This window comes from Protopterus annectens, chromosome 2.part1 (assembly GCF_019279795.1).
Source record: "Protopterus annectens isolate FY-2018-M chromosome 2.part1, PAN1.0, whole genome shotgun sequence".
Classification (NCBI taxonomy): Eukaryota; Metazoa; Chordata; order Ceratodontiformes; family Protopteridae; genus Protopterus; species Protopterus annectens.
The window spans coordinates 360,192,393-360,210,591 of NC_056729.1; the positions used below are offsets into that span (position 1 = coordinate 360,192,393).

At 44.4% G+C, this 18,199-nt stretch overlaps 1 protein-coding gene across 2 annotated transcripts in view; it reads left to right on the forward strand.

Moving 5' to 3' along the window:
- The window catches only part of TAPT1 (transmembrane anterior posterior transformation 1), a 1,296,801-nt gene that overhangs the window by 593,547 nt on the left and 685,055 nt on the right, over positions 1–18,199 (forward strand). For both annotated transcript variants that reach the window (XM_044062200.1, XM_044062199.1), the window contains exon 5: positions 2,027–2,162. In XM_044062200.1, coding sequence (XP_043918135.1) covers positions 2,027–2,162 — 136 coding nt within the window. The remainder of the gene's footprint in view (positions 1–2,026; positions 2,163–18,199) is intronic.

Consider the following 18,199-nt stretch of genomic DNA (forward strand, 5'->3'; position numbering starts at 1 on the left):
CTACTGACACATTTGTCAGGGGCCCTCCATCCTTCCCTTTGTTCCCTCAGACTGACAGCTTGACTGCTGCAATTCCCTACCTAGCCAGGTCATATGATTTTTCTTCGGAGGTACAAAACGTTCTTGTATCTTTGCATAAGGCCTCTACAAGAAAGTTGTATGCTAGTAAATGGAAGCAATTTGCCTTTTGGGCTTCTCAGAATAACATTGATCCCTATGTTGCCCCGATTGCTAGTATCCTGAAATTCCTCTCTAAACTTTTTCATGAAGGTGCTGCAGCTGACACTATTCGAGTCCAATTGGCTGCCATCTCAAATTTTCACTTAGGAGCTGAGGGTACTAACTTAATGTCTTACAGATTATGTAGGGCCTTCCTTAAGGGCATCATTCATCTTAGGCCCCCTGTTAGACAGCCCTTTACTCCCTGGAATCTAAATTTTGTGCTGTCACGTATTATTCTTCCCCCCTTTGAACCCACATCATCCTGTCACTTGAAGTTTCTTTCCTGGAAGACTATTTTCTTGGTGGCCGTTACCTTAGCACGTAGGGTATCTGAGCTTCAAGCCCTTTCTGCCAAACCACTGTATTTGGTGTTTCATTCAGACAAGGTATCACTGAAGACTAATCCTTCATTCTTGCCAAAAGTGTGTTCTGAGACCAATCTGAACCAAATTATTGACCTTCCAACCTTTTGCAGTAATCATTCTAATCAGTTGGAATACATGTTGCATAAACTTGATGTCCACAGACAATTAAGATTCTATTCGGACAGGACAAAGGAATTTAGAAAATCTGATCACCTTTTTATATCTTGTGCTGATGACACATAGTCGGCCGCTAGCATACAACTTTCTTTCTAAAGTTACTTTTTCTAAGTGGTTAACTGCATCAAACTTATCTACTCTTCAGCGAACCAAACATTGGAATATGGTGTGAAGGCCCATTCAACTAGAGCTGTCTCCACGTCCTCAGCTTATACGGCTCGTTTACCTTTGGACACTATATGTGCAGCTGCCACTTGGTCTAAGCCTCATACCTTTATCACTCATTACAAAGTGGGCAGGGCCTCCAGGGACAGGGCTTCCTTTGGTTCCACTGTCCTCAGGAATATACTCCCGTGAGCCACCCAGGTTTAGGGTGCTTGGGACGCTACCCATATGCAAGAATAAATGGCGAGATTGAACAACTTCACATAAAGAAGTTATGTACTTACCATAACGTTCCATTTGAGTTGTTCATCTCGCCTTTATTCTTACATTCCCACCCACCTTCCCCCTCCAGGGTCTCGAAGAATGGGTAGACTTGGGGTCTGGTAGTCTTGTTCTAGGATTTCTTACTCCAGCTGGAGTACTTAGTGACTTATTCTTGCTCATGCTGAGTTCAGCAAACAAGATCTGGGGTAGGACAGAGGGCATCATGGGATAGGGGCCTGGCCTCAGGCTACTCTGAGATCTTTAGCTAGTAAAGCGGCCGACTATGTGTAAGAATAAAGGTGAGATGAACAACTCACATGGAACGTTATGGTAAGTACATAACTTTTTTATAGCATATATATTTCAGACTTCCACAGCTTTACTGACATGATGGTGCAGCTCAGATGTGTGTTCCAGTCATTTTGTCTGCACTTGTCGACTCTCCATATTTGTAGAAGCTAGCGCCAGGCAGGTGGACTTGATGACTTTTGACAAGCTTCATTTGGTTTGATTTATACATTCTTATTTTTCTGATGGTGTTTTTTGTAGATATCCCCTTAAAACATTAAATAACATGAAGTGCATTTTGCTTCCATGGAACCTCAGCATTATTTCTACACTGATTGTGATAAAAAGTGTTACAGAATGCTTAACTTCTCCTTGCAAGTGTCTAAGAAAAAAATATTTTGATCTAAAATTCTGTGTTTTCTGTTAATATCAGGTTGGATAATGTACTTTGAGTTTTATTCTTTTCATTTATAGTTTTTCTTTGGCATTGTCTGTGTAGAATAGATGTGATTGTAATTATTACAGTAATACATGTTTCTGTTTAGGTGGCAGACCGCTTGTTTTCATCTTTTGGTCAAGACATCTTGGATGCTCTCTACTGGACGGCCACAGAACCAAAAGAAAGAAAAACAGCTCACATTGGTGTTATTCCGCATTTTTTCATGGCTGTTTTCTATGTCTGTATCCTTTCAGAAAATTTTTTCATGATCATTCTTACAAAAAAAAAAACTGTACATTTTCAGCAAGCAGACATTGACGGACACTGTAAGATCACAAATGTTTTTTCTACTTGTAATAAAAAGTAAGTTTGAGGATTTGACTGGAACTGTTCAAATCTTATTCCATTGATTGAAAACTTTAGTTTTTAATTAAGTTTCATTGTACAAGACTACTGTTCTAGAGGTTGTGGCCTTTGTTATGACACAGCAGCCTTCATTCAAATGAACTTTGCATACCAGGAGACACTAAGGAGGGTAAGATTGGCCAGTGGACAGCTGTCCCAGAGGTGTCTGCCTATCGGGCACAAGCAGGCATATTTGTAGTCCGTTTTTTGTATTTTTATTAGGGTTTTAGATGTGGACCTCGTCAGTGTTTTTTGCATTTTTATTAAGGTTTTAGATGTAAACAGATTTCAGCTGGCTTTCTGCATGGTCTGCATCCCAAGTCACAGGAAGGAGGAGAGTGGGACAGACCACTGAGAAAATACATCTGATGCATTTTAACCTTTCACAGTTGCTTCCTGTTGCAATATTCTCCTTTTAGCATGTTATGTGGTTTAGTTGCTGCAAAATGTTTTTTTTTTCCCAAACACCTTTGTTGAATTATCACTTGTGGCGTAGCCAAATGTACATTCATATGAAAGCAGTCAAGCTGTATTAACATAATAAACATTATGCTTCACGTATATTGCTATGTATCATATAACCTAAGCAGTATTACATAAATTATTCAATTCTTGCTTTTTTTTTTAAACAAGAAACATCTTCATTAAACCATCACTTACAACATAAGCAAAACCATCACTTAGGCAATCATACATTTATATAAATGAAAATGTTTGTTTGTCTTTTCAGATTTTCCCAGTTAGGGGTTGCCACAGCAGAACTCCGGTCTGCTAATAATTGGCAGTCGATTTTTATGGTGCCGAGTTGCCAGCCCGACGCCCAACCTTCAGCAAAGGCACACCCATTCACGTATGTCTTTTGGAGGCCACTCGACCACGGGGAAGACAAATGAAAATAAACTACACAAATGCAGTCCTAGTTGCAAATATTTTACATCAGAAACCATACTGACACACTCCCAGTTTCAAACATATGTTAGGTAGTCCAATCTCACCTTCATTTTTACATATGGGTTCAGAGCCGATCCTCTGCTCCGACTCGGCCGATTTTCAGGCTGGAAGACTTCTGTTTGGCTCATGACTAAGCAGGTATCCCATGGTGCACCAGTACAATACCCAGATCTCGTTTGCCACGTCGACAAGTTTGGATGTTCTTCTCTTGGCTCTGGCGAAGTCTTTTCAAATTCTTTACATTCATATCGGATTTTGTATTTTAGTGTTATTATCTTATAGGCAGTTGCCTTGTTGGTCCTTGTTCACTAAATTTAGTTGTTGTGTCTTTCGGCTTTTCCTGGTTAGAGGTCGCCACAGCAGAACTCCGGTCCGCAAAAGATTGGCAGTAGATTTTTACGTGCCGAGTTGCCAGCTCTGACGCACAACCTTCAACGAAGGTACACCCATTCACGTATGTCTCCGCACAGAAGACGCTCTAGCTGAGAATCGAACCGGACAGCGTCTTACTGTGAGGCAGCAACGCTACCGCAGCACCACCACCACCTAGTTTATTAGTAGTTTTAGTAGTTTATTGGTATCCTGTGTGCCAGTTAGTTAGGTGCCTTTGCGCTTTTTTGACTAAGTAGAAGCGTTGTGGCGTTTTTTTTTTTGTTTCAGCTACTAATCAACAGGGGCTTCTGTTGTTGTATCTGTATTATTCGGACCTTTATTCTATAACATTGTTGTTTTTGACGAGGATCCGCTTGTGATATTCTAGTATTGCTGTTGCTAGTTTTTCTGCCTATTATTAGGTTTACAAAGAATTATATATTTTTTTTTGGTATCTACAGTTCTTATCTGTGTGATTGAACTCTGTGTGTGTGTGCGTTTAATAACTTGGTCTGTTTAAGTTAGAAGACCTAGATGTTCTTCATCTCACATTGCTGCAGTCCTAACACTTGGGTAGTCCGCTGTCCCAGTCGGCCCGAATATCCTCAGTCTTTTGCCGCATGGTCCGATGCAGAAGCAGTATTGCGAGTGCAGGTTGGCGATCTGAAATTTTCTGAAGTCGGAGTTTCAGACCGAATCAAAGTTGGCTAAGTACAATATTTTGGTTTTTCTTGCCTCAGTATTTAACGGATGTCAGAAAAAGTGAATAACTGTATTTCTTGTGGGAAACAGATACCTCATAGGGATTACCATACCTTGTGTATACCTTGCTTAGGGCCTGAGCACGGCGTTGTTGGATGCCGCTTGTGCTAGATTTAACAAATTGTGCCAGGTTAGTTTTTGAGCGTTGTAATTATAAAATGCCGTCGGATGCTCCGGCGCCCGGGACAAAGCAGCAAAGCCTAGGTTGGAAGAAGGTTCTTTAGAGGGCTCGGGAGCGGAGGTTCTGCCAGAAGTTTCTTTGGATTCTCAGAGAGAGACTTTACTTTTACAATATGTGTCCTCTCAGGAGGTAGGCCAGGCTGAAGGGGCTTCTCAGGTAGCTGTTCTCCTCCCTTCCTAAGGTGGTTAGGCCCACCTTCTATTTCCAAGGCTTCTTGAGAGGCAGGCCAGGTTTAACTTCAGTGGGTGTCTCCCTAGTTCTTCAGGGTCTCTGCCTAAGAAACATATGCTTAAAATGGCAGAAGATTTGATTACTATGATCAGAGGTTCTATGCCCCCCCTGATAAGAGGCCTAGGGTGGAACCTGAGCTTGAGAGTTTTGAGCAGTGTTCGGAGGCTTCTGTGTCTTCGTCTGAAGACTTACAGGAGTATCCTCCTTATTCTGATTCTGATGTAGATGATTCTACTCCTTCGGCTTCTCCTCCTGAGGATTTTTCTTTTTCAGAGACTCTTCATTCCATGAGGGAGCATTTTAAATGGGAAGGTCAAGATTTCTCTGATTCCAGGAAAAGGCTTAGGGAATTTTTGTTTCTACCCCAGCATAGGCCTTTAGCTATACCTCCTGTTCTGGATGTGGTGGAAGATGTTTTTGCAGAGGATTCCCTGAACCCTGATTCTTTGCCTCCTGCACCAGTTAAACCGGATAGGTATTATAGGGTGCCTGAAGCTCATAAGTATCTTTTAAGAGTCCTAAGGCAGACTCAGAAACTGTTTCTCAGGGGCCTAAAGGTGTTAAGGCTTCTGTTGTTAAAAATCCTGTTCCTCCTGATAAAGAGGCAAGGGCTTTGGATAGATGGGGAAAGAAGGTGTATACTTCTTCCACTTTAGCCATGAGGGCTTTGAATTGCCAGTTTCACATGTTAAAATACCAAAATTATCTCCTTTCACAATTGAAGTCTAAGGTAGATGCTCTGGAAGGTATTGAGTGTAAAGAGTTGCAGGATTTAGTTCATGTTTCTGAACAGGTGGGTAAGCATTCCTTGCAATGTGGTTTTGATGCTGTACAGGCCTCTTGAGGGTGGCTGCCACTGGTTCTGTTCTTCACGCCTGGCTGAGGGATCAGAATTTAGCTGAGCATGTTAAGACAAGGATTCTAGATGCTCCTTTACAATCTGATGTGTTGTTTGGTTCGCCTGTGGAAGCAGTTTTAAAGAAAATGGAGGACAAGGCTAAGTCTATGCAGACTGTTAAAGATTTTTGCAGGTTCAGCCTCAGTTTAGTAGAAATTGGGCTACTAAGGGGTGGACATATCCTTCTTATGATTCCCAGTCTAGGGGTAGGTCTTGGTAGGGGCAGAGCTCAAGGTTCTTTTAGGCCTAGAACAGGGAGTTCACCTGCTCAGTCTTCTGGTGAGGGCAGGGGTCAGTCCTTTCGTAAACAGACCCAATGACCTGCCTTTTCAGCTTCCAGAGCCTTCTCGTCTGGCAGTACCTTTGGGAGGAAGGCTGGCACTTTTCAAAGAAAATTGGAGTTTAATTACCCAAGACAGATGGGTATTGGATATCATTCACCACGGTTACAGGTTTTATTTCCATACCTTGCCTCCTTTCAAAGGCATGCCAGACATTCCTCCTCTGCAAAGAAAAGAGGCTCACAAGCAAATTTCTCTGTTACTCAAAATAGGGGCCATTCAGCCGGTTCCTGTGCCAGAAAGGGGCCTAGGATTTTATTCTCGCCTGTTCCTAGTACCAAAACACGTGGAGACCAATTTTGGATTTATCTATCCTCAACACTTATCTGGACATTCCCAAGTTCAAAATGTTGACGTTACAACAGCTTTTACCTCTCCTGGGCAAAGATCACTGGATGGTAACTTTAGATCTCAAGGAGGCTTACCTTCATGTGCCTATCAGACTAAGTTGCAGGAAGTATCTTCCATTATCAGTTCTCTGCATTGCCCTTTGGCTTATCTACAGTATTCACAAAGTTCTGGCTCCAGTGATAGCTTACTTCAGGCTAAAAGGAATACAAATCTATCCTTACTTGGACGACTGCCTGATTCTGGCTCAAGAAAAGGACGAGCTTCTTCAGCATTTGGAATATGTGATAGCAGTGCTAAGATGCCTGGGGTATTCTGTGAACGAAATAAAGTCCAGTCTAGTACCCTCTCAAGACATGTGCTTTCTGGGTGTGAGACTGAATACAGCAACCCAGATGGCCTTTTTAACCCCGGACAAACAAAAGAATCTTTCCCTTTACTTCCATCAACTATCTCTTCAGTCCGGGCTGACTGCAAGGACAGTCCTTCAAGCCTTAGGGTTCATGGCATCTTGTATTCTGGTACTTCCCAATGCCAAACTGCATATGAGGAAGCTGCAATGGTTTCTCAAAAATGTATGGACACAGCACTGCCAGGATTTGGACACTGTCATTCAAATACCACCTTGCATTCAAAAGGAATTTTTGTGGTGGGCTCAGGAATGTCACCTAAACAATTCTAACGACAGATGCCTCAGACAGCTCATCTGGATGGAAAGTGGATACAAGACAAGTGGCCTGCCAGACTACAGCATCTACATATCAACATGAAGGAGATGTTAGCAGTCCAGTTTGCATTAATGGCTTTCAAGGAGTTACTTCTTCCAGGGCAGGTGTTGATTCTAACAGACAACACAACTGTCATGTGGTACATCAACAAACAAGGGGAACACATTCTTATCCTCTATGCAGGCAAGCAATGATTTTATGGGAGACAGCTTGCAACTAAATCTTCAGGCAAGGTTTCTGGGAGCACAGAACTCCTTAGCAGATGTGTTAAGCAGGCAAATCATGGATCCCAGACATAGATCTGTTGGTTTCATCACACAGCTTGGAAAGTGGATGCTCTTTCTTTCAGTTGGAAAAATCTTCATGTGTATGCCTTTCCACCTCTGCCTCTCCTCCCAAAGGTACTCCTGAAGGTCAGACAAGACAAGCCAAGGATGATTTTAATAGCTCCAAATTGGCCTCGGCAACACTGGTACCCATTACTGAGGAGTCTGGTAAGGAAGCCTCCATGGCCTTTACCTGTGATTCCACACCTATTGTCTCAAAGGGACGGTCATCTACTCAATGTCAAGCTCCACTCTCTTCATCTAACAGCCTGGCATATTCTGTTTTGAACCACAGCAGGTCTCAACTTCCTCAACAAGTTTTGAATGTGATTATGGAAGCCAGAAGACCTAGTACAAGGAAAGTGTACAAAGAAAAATGGAAGAGATTTTTATTTTGGAGTGCAGCAAAGGATTTGGATGTTTCTGAGCCTAATTTGAGTGTGGCTCTTCAATATCTTACTGAGTTATTGGACAAAGGTTTGTCTTTCTCTTCCATTAAGATTCATGCTGCAGCAATTTCAGCTCACTATGATTGTGACCCACCGTTGTTTTCTCATCCTTTGTTCAAGCAATTCCTTAGAGGGGCAAAGAATATAAGACCCCTACTCCTGCTTGGGACCTCAATTTTGTGCTGGAGAAACCTACTGCTGAATTGAAATACTTGTCATGGTTTTGTTGGCCATTACTTCTGCAAGAAGGGTTTTTGAGCCTTTTTGATTTTCCATAATAATCCTTCCTTTATGCCTAAGGTGGTTTCTAGTGTGGCTTTAAACCAAACTATTCATTTGCCTACTTTTTATGCAGATCCCCAAAACAAGGGGGAAAAGATTTTGCACACTTTAGATGTACACAGGCAGTTGCGTTATTATTTAAGCAGGACTAAGGATTTTAGGCAGTCTCAGCAGTTGTTTGTTTCTTTTAATTTGAGTTCTCAGGGCAAGCCTGTGTCAAAACAAACTATTTCTAAGTGGATTGGGTTTTGCATTGCATTCTGTTATTCCCATCATGGCAAGGAGATTCCAGCTGGGATTAGGCCTCATTCCACTAGGGCTACTGCCACTTCAACAGCATTTCTAACGGGGGTGGCAACTAAGGAGATTTTGGAGGCAGCTACTTGGAGTTCAGTGCATACTTTCTCTAAGCATTACCACCTTCCTCTCTACTCTAAATCTAGGGCTGGTTTGCAGGGCATGTTGACAGCTCCTGCTTCTTTATGATTTGCCAGCCTCACCTCTGCTTTGGGATTCTACCCAAGTGTTAGGACTGCAGCAATGTGAGATGAAGAACATAGTACAGTTTTGTACCTACCATAAATGTAGATGTTCAAGATCCTCTGTGTTTAGGGGTGGTTGTGTGGGTGGGGTTGTACTTTTGTAAATTTGTATATATTGTACATATTTTGGTACAGGAGTGTTTGGTGTTTTTGGTTTTGGCCTTATCTTTAGGGTCTTCTGACATCTGGGGCAAGAAAAGACTATGGATGGCCGACTGGGACAGCGGACTACCCAAGTGTTAGGACTGCAGCAATGTGGATCTTCGAACATCTACATTTATGGTAGGTACAAAACTGTACTTTTTTTTTTCTTCCTGTTACACCGGGCTAGGCCCGTTTAACTTGGAGAACCTAGTCCTCTTGTAACCTTTCTGAAGGGCTAGGCCCGTTTTAGTTAGAGGACCTAGTCCTGATATATCTCTCTTTCTTTCTGTTTATTTGTGTGTGTGTGTGTGTGTGTGTGTGTGTGTGTGTGTGTGTGTGTGTGTGTGTGTGTGTGTCTGTCTGTACAATGTCTATTGATAGTAAGGAGCATAAACCCTCTGGGTTCAAAAAGTGCATGAAATGCTCCCAGAAAATGTCATTAACGGATGTCCACAGTAGCTGGGTCTACTGCTTGTGGGACATCCACTTGCAGGAATCATGCTTGTTCTGTCATGCTTTCTCTCCTAGAGTGTTGCAGGAGAGAAAGAACAAGCTGATACTCAAGGGTCTTCTGAAACCAACCTTTGAGGAAGCTTTATCTAGTTCGTCAGCTTCTTCCAAGTCTACAAAATCTAGATCTGAATCCAAACCGAAATCTTCTAAAAGGCCTTCTCTGGCACCGGTTGGTGTCTTGGAGCCGCCTTCCAAATTACCAAATTCTGCCTCCTCGACTCCTCAGTCTTTGGAGCCGAAGGAGAGCACCATGGTATCCGAGTTGGTCGCAGGTGCTTCGGTGCCGAATTCTGAGCCTTTGGAAGCAGCAGCACCTACAATATCTTCTAGGTCTTCCAGGAGCCTTTTGGAAGAAGATGTGGAGAGGGTAGTGCTGAGACTCCTGAAGTCATCTGCTCTGCTAAAATTGTTGCTGGCTCTGACCCAGTCGGCTCCAGAGCCACTCAATCCAGTTTTGCCCTCGTCTGTTATTCCTCCTCCGAGCCATATTGACCTTTCAGAGCTGGAGTGCTTGGTACCAGCAGAGGAACTCTTGGTTCCAGCTCCCTTTGTTGCTGCATTGGAACACAGTTTGGCTCTGACAAGCTCGGCTCCATCCGTTGTGTCCAGGGACCGAAGCTGTCCTGTCGGCACCGACAGGGAGGGTTGGAATCAGATCTTCGGTTCTGAGCCTTCCTCTCGGTGTGTCGGCCAGGGTGAGCTTGGACCTTGCATCTTTCTCGGAGCCGATGGCTCTGGCTTTGGCACCTACCCTTGTCTCTTCGGAGTGGGGAAGGTCTTCGGAGCCGGAGAGGTCGGCGTTTGAGGTGATGGAATGTGCTGTTCACTCTACAGCCCCTGACAGTGGTACAAGCACTCTTCCCCCCCAGGGCACCCACTTCAGTTTCGGTACCTACTCTCTCCGGAGACAGCAAAGACCCGCAGCCTCAGGAGCCACTGGCTGGTGGCCACCACTCTTCCGAGGCCTCCCCAGAATATCCCTTCGAGGAGCCCTCCCCCCTGGAAGAGGGTATGCAAGAGGAAGCATATCGACTCCCAGGATGAGTCTCTGACATCTGACACTGACCTCGAGGAGTCAAAAGGGTCCCCCAAGTTGTCCTCTGATGATGTCTCCTTTGTGGACATCCTTGAGATCCTGGAGCAGAGGTGTGCCTGGCCCACTGTCAACCCTTCTGATGAGGAGTCTGTGTACCTGAAGGCTTTTGGGTCTCAACCTTGTGCCTCTTGGGTGTCTCCACCTTTTGATGAACTAATGGATCTGGTTAGACAAAAGGTGTGGGATACTCCCGATGCCATGGAGCCAGTCCCCAGGAGACCAATACTCCCAATGCCATGGAGCCAGTCCCCAGGAGACCAAATAAGTTTCTGTCTGCCCCTCCTGGTAAAGAGTTCTTGTCTATGGGCATTCCCGTAGATGCCATGGTGGTGGCGGCAGCCATGAAGAAGGAGTTGGCGTAGACTTCTTCCTCTGTTCATCCACCAAACAAGGAGTTTCGCCAGATGGACAGGTTTGGGAAGCGTGTATTTAGTTCACCGGCATTTACCCTTCGTTCATTGAACTATCTTACTCACTTCACGAGGTTACAGAGAGATCTCCTCAAGGAGTTAGGAGTTTCCATACAGGGTGTTTGTCCTGAGTGAGTCCCTGACAGGATTTCTGCACAGTTGTCCACCCTAAACTCTGTGGTTAACTCCTCCATGCAGCTTATCTCCCATGCGGCTGATGGAGCAAGCAGAGCAGCGGGTTCAGGAGTTGCCCTTAGGCGCCACTCCTGGATGTGCGTGTGTAATTTTGCGGAGCCGTTCCAAGACCACCTTCACCAACGCCCCGTTTGATGGTTCCTCATTGTTTGGTCTTAAGGTGAAAGAAACACTCACTCGGTGTGAGCAGGAAGGAAAGACTCTCTCTGCCATGGGAGTCCATTGTACTGTTCCCTCTAGACCATACCCCAAAGGTCAGAGGGGAGGTAAAATGTGGTTCAAAAAGTCCCAGAGGGTCTTTCCGGACACACAGAGTGAATTCTTCTCCAGAGGCAGAGGAGGAGGAAATGGTAGATGTCGCCTTAGTGGCAGGGGTGGTCCGCAATACCAGCAAGGCCATGATTAATTTCAAGGGCGGCCTTATCAGCGCTCCTGATGTGGGGCCCGACTGTGTTTCTCTGGGGCCAGTCGGGGGTCGCATCTCTTTGTATCCAGAAGCCTGGCTAAATATCACCCAAGTGGGTACAAAGAGTTGTTACCAGAAGTTATATCATACCCTTTTCCCTTCCATTGTTTATTCCCAAGAAGATCTCAGATGTTCCACCCAATCACAGGGATCAGGCAACTGTGGAGATCAACAGGTTGCTCTTAAAAAGAGTCATCCAGCCCGTCCCAGCAGACCAGACAAGATCCAGAACTTACTCCAGGCTCTTTTAGTTCCAGAACGAATGGGAGACTGGAGGCCAATTTTGGACCACAGCAGATTAAACGAATCCATGAAGAAGGACAAGTTTCGGATCATCACACTGCAGTCGATACTCCCATTGTAAGGGAAAGCCTGTTGGATGTGCTCTCTGGATCTCCAAGACTCCTACTACCTTATAAAAATGAACAAGGTGTCAAGGAGACATCTGCGCTTCTGGGTGGGAGCAAGTCATTATCAGTTTCATGCTCTGCCCTTTGGTCTCACCACAGCCCCCAGGGTGTTCAAATGCATGACAGTAGTGACAGCTCACCTGAGACATTAGGGATTCCAGGTGTTTCCGTATTTGGATGACTGGCTCCTGACCGCCCCCACCAGGCATCTACTCATCCAAAAAGGGACGCCACTATTCAACTTTGTGCTCAACTAGGGATCTCTGTAAACTGGGAAAAATCTGTATTAGTGCCCTCGCAGTCTGTGAATTTTATAGGAGCGCAGAGGTAGATACAGTGCATGTGACAGTTCGTCTTTCTGCCTCATCTCCCAAGTTCAGCATCTTCTTCCGCTTCGGAAAGTCAAAGCAAAATGGGTCCTTCAGCTTCTCAGGACGATGGCCTCAATCATTCCGTTAATACGTTTAGCCAGGTTGCACATGAGAATTCTCCAATGTCTTCTGTCTTCCTAGTGGTCCTTCCAATATCTTCCACTGAGCCATCCTATCCTGCTGACGGAATCATGCAAAAAGGGCATTCTCTGGTGGATAGCTCCCAACCAGTTTTTCACGGGCGCCCCCTTTGTTCCTGCCCAGCCCGTTGCCACTGTGACCTCGGATGCCTCCTAGGTAGGGTGAGGGGGCATTATCTTGGCAGGACGGTCTACGGCACATGGCAAGAACACAAGGCTCATCTGCATGTCAGTGTTCTGGAGATGAGGGCGGTGCTTCTGGCATTGCAAGCACTTCAGGACCTTCTTCCTCTAGGGACGATTGCGATACAATCGGACAACATGTCGGTAGTGTGATATATCAACAAACATGGCAGTACCAGATCTTACCCACTCTGTCGAGAGGCCATGCGAGTTTGGGAATGGGCATTTTCTTCCCAGCACTTTCTGGTTGCAACGCACATTCCGGGAGCAACCAATATGATAGCCGACAAGCTAAGCCGGGTGATCTTACTGCCTCACGAGTGGTCTCTGAAACGGGAAATAGTGGAACAGATTTTCCGGAGATGGGGACAGCCTTGCTGCAACCTTTTTGCCAGCCCAGTCAATGCCAAATGCAGCAGCTATTTTTCCCTCATTCCCCCTCCGGGGGAGACACCCAGAGATGCTCTGGTTCACAATTGGCCCACGGGACTTCTGTATGCTTTTCCCCCATTCCCTCTTATTTCCAAAGTGATTCAGAAAGCCAGTCAGCTGGGAAGCAAGTTGATCCTCATTGCTCCTTACTGTCCTCGTCAGGTCTGGTTCCCCTTCTTCGAGCCTCTTCTCCTGGACGATATGTGGACTCTGGACCCAGTTCCAGATCTGTTGACTCGCATATCAGGTTCACTACATCCCTCTCTTCACACCCTCAAATTGACAGTGTGGCTGCTCCAGTTCCATCTCTAGTCAGGCTTTATGATGTTTCATCCTCAGTGTCACAGATTCTCTTATCCACTCATAAACCTTCAACCAGGAGGCTGTATGACAGTAAATGGAAAAGGTTCTCTATTTGGGCACAGAAAATGAATGTTGATCCTTACACTGCTCCTATTCCCGTGATTTTGGAATTCCTCTCCGAGCTTTTCAGCAGGGATCTGCCGTGGCCACCATCAAAGTCCAGTTGGCGGCAATCTCTCATTTTCATTTAGGGTCTCCAGATGCAAACCTAATGTCTCATAAGCTATGCAAGACCTTTTTGAAAGGGGCCACGTTATTGAGACCACTGCTACAAGAACCTGTGGCTTTTTGGGACTTAAATTTTGTATTGTCCAAATTGACATTCCCTCCTTTTGAACCTTCTCATTTATCTTCCTTAAAATTTCTGTCTTGGAAGACCTTGTTTTTAGTAGATATCACGTCAGCCAGACGTGTATCTGAGCTACAAGCCTTGTCTATTAAGCCACCTTATTTAATCTTTCATAAGGACAGGGTGTCTCTATGTACCAATCCTTCGTTTGTCCCCAAATGTTGTTCTAAGGACACCTTAAATCAGTCCATTGAGCTTCCAGTTTTCTTCCCCAATCACTGTAATGCAGCTGAATATCATTTTCATCAGCTGGATAGCTACGTTTTTATTTGCAACGGACCAAAGAATTTCAGAAATCAGACCAGTTATTCATTTCTTTTTCTGACTGTAGATTGGGCTTCCCAGTTTCTAAGGTGACACTGTCAAATTGGATTTCTAGTACCCCTCACACTTTTATTACACATTATAAGTTGGATTTAGCATCCATGGGTAGAGCATCCTTTGGCTCCATGGTGCTCAGGAGTATTTTACAATGAGCCACCCAAGAATAAGGCGCTAGGGACACTGCCCCATATGTATAAATGAAGGTGATATTGGACTACCTAACATAAAAAAGTTATGTACTTACCATAACGTTCCATGTTGGTAGTCCATCTCACCCTTCGTTTTTACCAACTCGCCCTCCTGCCCCCATCCTGGAAGATCTGGAGGTAATATTTGGTTGTCTTGGGTGGTGACCCTTTAGTATTAGTTTAAGGTTTTGTATTTTTTCTGTTTCTCGCAAGCAGCAAACAAGATCTGGGGATTGTACTGGTGCACCATGGGATATCTGCTTAGTCACGAGCCAACCAGAAGTTTTCCAGCTTGAAAATCGGCCGAGTCGGAGCCGTGGATCGGCTCTGAAACCATATGTAAAAATGAAGGATGAGATGGACTACCAACATGGAACGTTATGGTGAGTCCAACATGGAACGTTATGGTGAGTACATAACTTCTTTACATCACTTATAGTCTACCCAAGCCTTCTCACTCAAATATTGCATAGCTCATTTAAGTCCTGCTGCCTTTTAAGCCTCATTCCTCCCTTGTATGTATTGTTCCCACAATTCCCATTTTTCCTATGTAGCTTGTGCCTCCCATTTTCTGAAGATCTAAGTTTTAGTTGTTTTATCTCTGTTACTGTATTCACTGCTTCCCGTGTAGTTAGTGTAGATTTTGATTTCCATTTTCTAGTAATTGCTTTTTTGGCAGCCACCATTATTAGACACCACACGGCCTTACCATGACTAGGCAATTCTGATTCTGTATCATAGCTCAGAAAAATCATCTCCCTCGTCAGACCAATCTGCTCACCCAGTATCTCTGACAGTGCATCCTGCAGGGAATTCTTAAAGTCCTCCACCTCAGTGCACTCAAAGAAAATATGTTCCCAATTACCCCTTTCTTCCCCTTCACACCTCTAACATTTACTGTCTGCCTGAGGAAAAATTCTCTGGAGTGTACTTTGGGTATAAAAATATCTATGCAAACATTTCCAGGCAAAAATCCTATATCTTTTAAGTTTTGTTGCATATTTGGGAGACATACATATATCCTCCCATTGTTTCTTTGTGAATTGCCAATCCTTTCTAACCTCCTCTGATTGATTCGTAGAGTTATTATGCAATAGTTTATATGCTCTACTGATTATACCTTTTTTAATGGCAGCTTCTGTTCTAGATTCTATTAAGAACTCTACCAGTGCTGGTCTTTCATTTAAGACCCCCCTTTTTCTTTCTCTTTGCCTATCCTCCGATATCAATCTCTGATAGGGAAGGCAATCTCTAATCTGCAGTCCAAATAACTTCTTGGCATCTTCCCATTTTATCATCTTTCCCTTTCTAGCTATTTGATCCCAATACCTTGGTTCCTTTGCCAGTTTTCTCCAGTAAGTTCCAGCCCCCTCTTGCCTATTGTCTGCATCCTTAATTGCAGTCATCCCTATCGGCAGAATCTCCTTTTTCCATTTCCATGTTGGTTTAGTTCTTAGAATGCTTTCTGCTACCTTCCTGGATATAATATTCTGCATGATTATTGCTGATGTCCTTCATGGATGCATCTGCAGTCATTACAGCTGGGTTGTCCTGTCGTCAGGCAGCCCTTCAGTCGGCCGGATTCCAAAGTCTGATGTCGCACTTCACCCGGCGTCATCTCTGTTGGTCTATAAAGCATCAGCCGACGCCATTTTCCTCAGTCTTTCTTGAAGCAGAAGCTGTTCGGATCAGAGATTATTTCGAATACTACTTTGAAGACTTCTAAAGCTAAGTACCCGTTGGGGACTCTTTCTTGCCTCAGCCGATGTCAGAAAAAGTTAATAATTGTTTAACCTGTGGGAAACAAATACCTCATAAAGATTTCCACTCTTACTGTCTGCCTTGTTCCCAGCCGCGTAGCAGCCTGTTCCTGTGCTTCCTTCAACCGGCAGAACAGTTTTTGGTACTGATTTTGCGTACATTATGTCGCCGGATCCTCCGACAACGCTTTCTGCCAAAACTAAAGACCGACACTGGTTTCGGCGAAACCATGCTTAAACAAACGGTGACTTCGGTTCCAGACTACAGCTGAATTTATCTCTACAGCTGAGGCCCCTGCTATTGAACCAACCTCAGAAGTTTTATCGACTACCAATGACTTATCAGACACCATTCCCTTGGATGTCTCTACCCCAGCACGTGGTGCTGCTAGGCCTCCAGCAGCCATGTCCATTAAGGCCTTCGCCAGGGCTAAAGCAGCCAAGACTTCTAAAAAAGTGCCTGTTAAACCCCCTTCTACCAGGCCCTCTCCTAGTAATCAAATGCTTACTTTGGCAGAAGATTTAATTACATTAATTAGAGGATCTCAATCTCACCCAGACAGGGCCTCTCAGCCCCGGAGAAGAGACCTAGGGCAGAGCCCGCCGACCCAGTGTCCTCTGATGATTCTGCTGATGAATCAGACATAACTGACCAGCCAGAGGCCCCTTTCTCCAATTTTGAAGATTCTGATGCTGAAGAATCTATTCCAGCTGCTTCTCCTCCAGAAGAATTCTCTTTTGAAACCATGCGAGAGCATTTCCAATGGCAGCAACAAGATTTTTCAGATTCCAGAAAAAGACTTAGAACCTTTCTACACCTTCCACAGCACAGGCCCTTAGCTATACCTCCTGTTCTCTCTGTGGTAGATGATGCTTTCAATGATGTCTGCTCTGCTCCAGATTCACTGCCCCCGGCCCCTGCCAAACCAGACAGATTTTACAGGGTGCCAGATACTCATCACCATCTTTACAAGGCCCCTCTTGCAGACCCGAATCTATATCCCAGGGTCCCGACCATAGCTAAAACCCTATTCCTTCTGAAAGGGAAGCAAGGTCACTAGACAGATGGGGTAAAAAGGTTTACACTTCAGCTACTCTCTCAGCTAGAGCTTTAAACTGTCAATTTCACATGATACAATACCAAGAGTTTATGCTTGATCAGTTAACTAAAAACTAACCATTGATGAACCTCTTGATAAGAAATATGTATTAGAGATGGTAAATAACATACAACAGGTTAGTAACCATTCCTTAAAATGTGGCTATGATGCACTGGAGGCTTCATTTAGATCAGCCATGACTGGCACAGTGATAAGAAGACATGCATGGCTAAAGCCTCTACGGATCATGTTAAAGCTAAGTTGCTAGATGCTCCTATGGATAAAACAAGCTTGTTTGGTACACCTGCACAGCAGGTTATAAAGAAAATGGAAGAAAAGCAAAATTAGTCCAAGCGGTTAAAGATTTCCTGCAAGTTCAACCCCAAGGTTTAGCAGGAACTGGCCTGTAAATTGGTCCTTTCCAGACTCCACAAAATTTCAAAGGGGCAGGAATAGGAGGCAGAAACCAATCTAGAGGAGGTGCCTACAGAGGACGACAGTGGCAAGGTAACAACAGAGGCTCAGACACAACCACTGCCACTACAACAGCACAGCCACAGTGACCCTACCAGGAACAAATAACAGCTCCTCTAGGCGGAAAGTTAACTTTATTTTCAAAGAACTGGCACCACATAACAAAGGACAAGAGGATTTTACAAACCATAGATCAAGGTACCGATTCCACTTCCACACTTTACCAGTCAAAAGAGGAATGCCAAATCTACCTCCAAATCAAAAAGCAGAAGCTCTACAACAGATAATGGAGTTAGCAAACATGAGCTGTGGAAAAGTACCAACAGCAGAGCAAGGAAAGGGGTTCTACTCCAGACTATTCCTGGTTCCAAGAAAGGAAAAAGTTGGAGACCAATTACCTGTCCACCTTAAATACATACAACATTGTACCAAAATTCAAAATGCTGACCCTACAGCAACTTCTTCCCATGCTGGGCAAGGAGTGTTGGCTGGTAACTCTAGATCTCAAGGAGGCATACCTGCACCAATCTGCAGAAGATACCTCA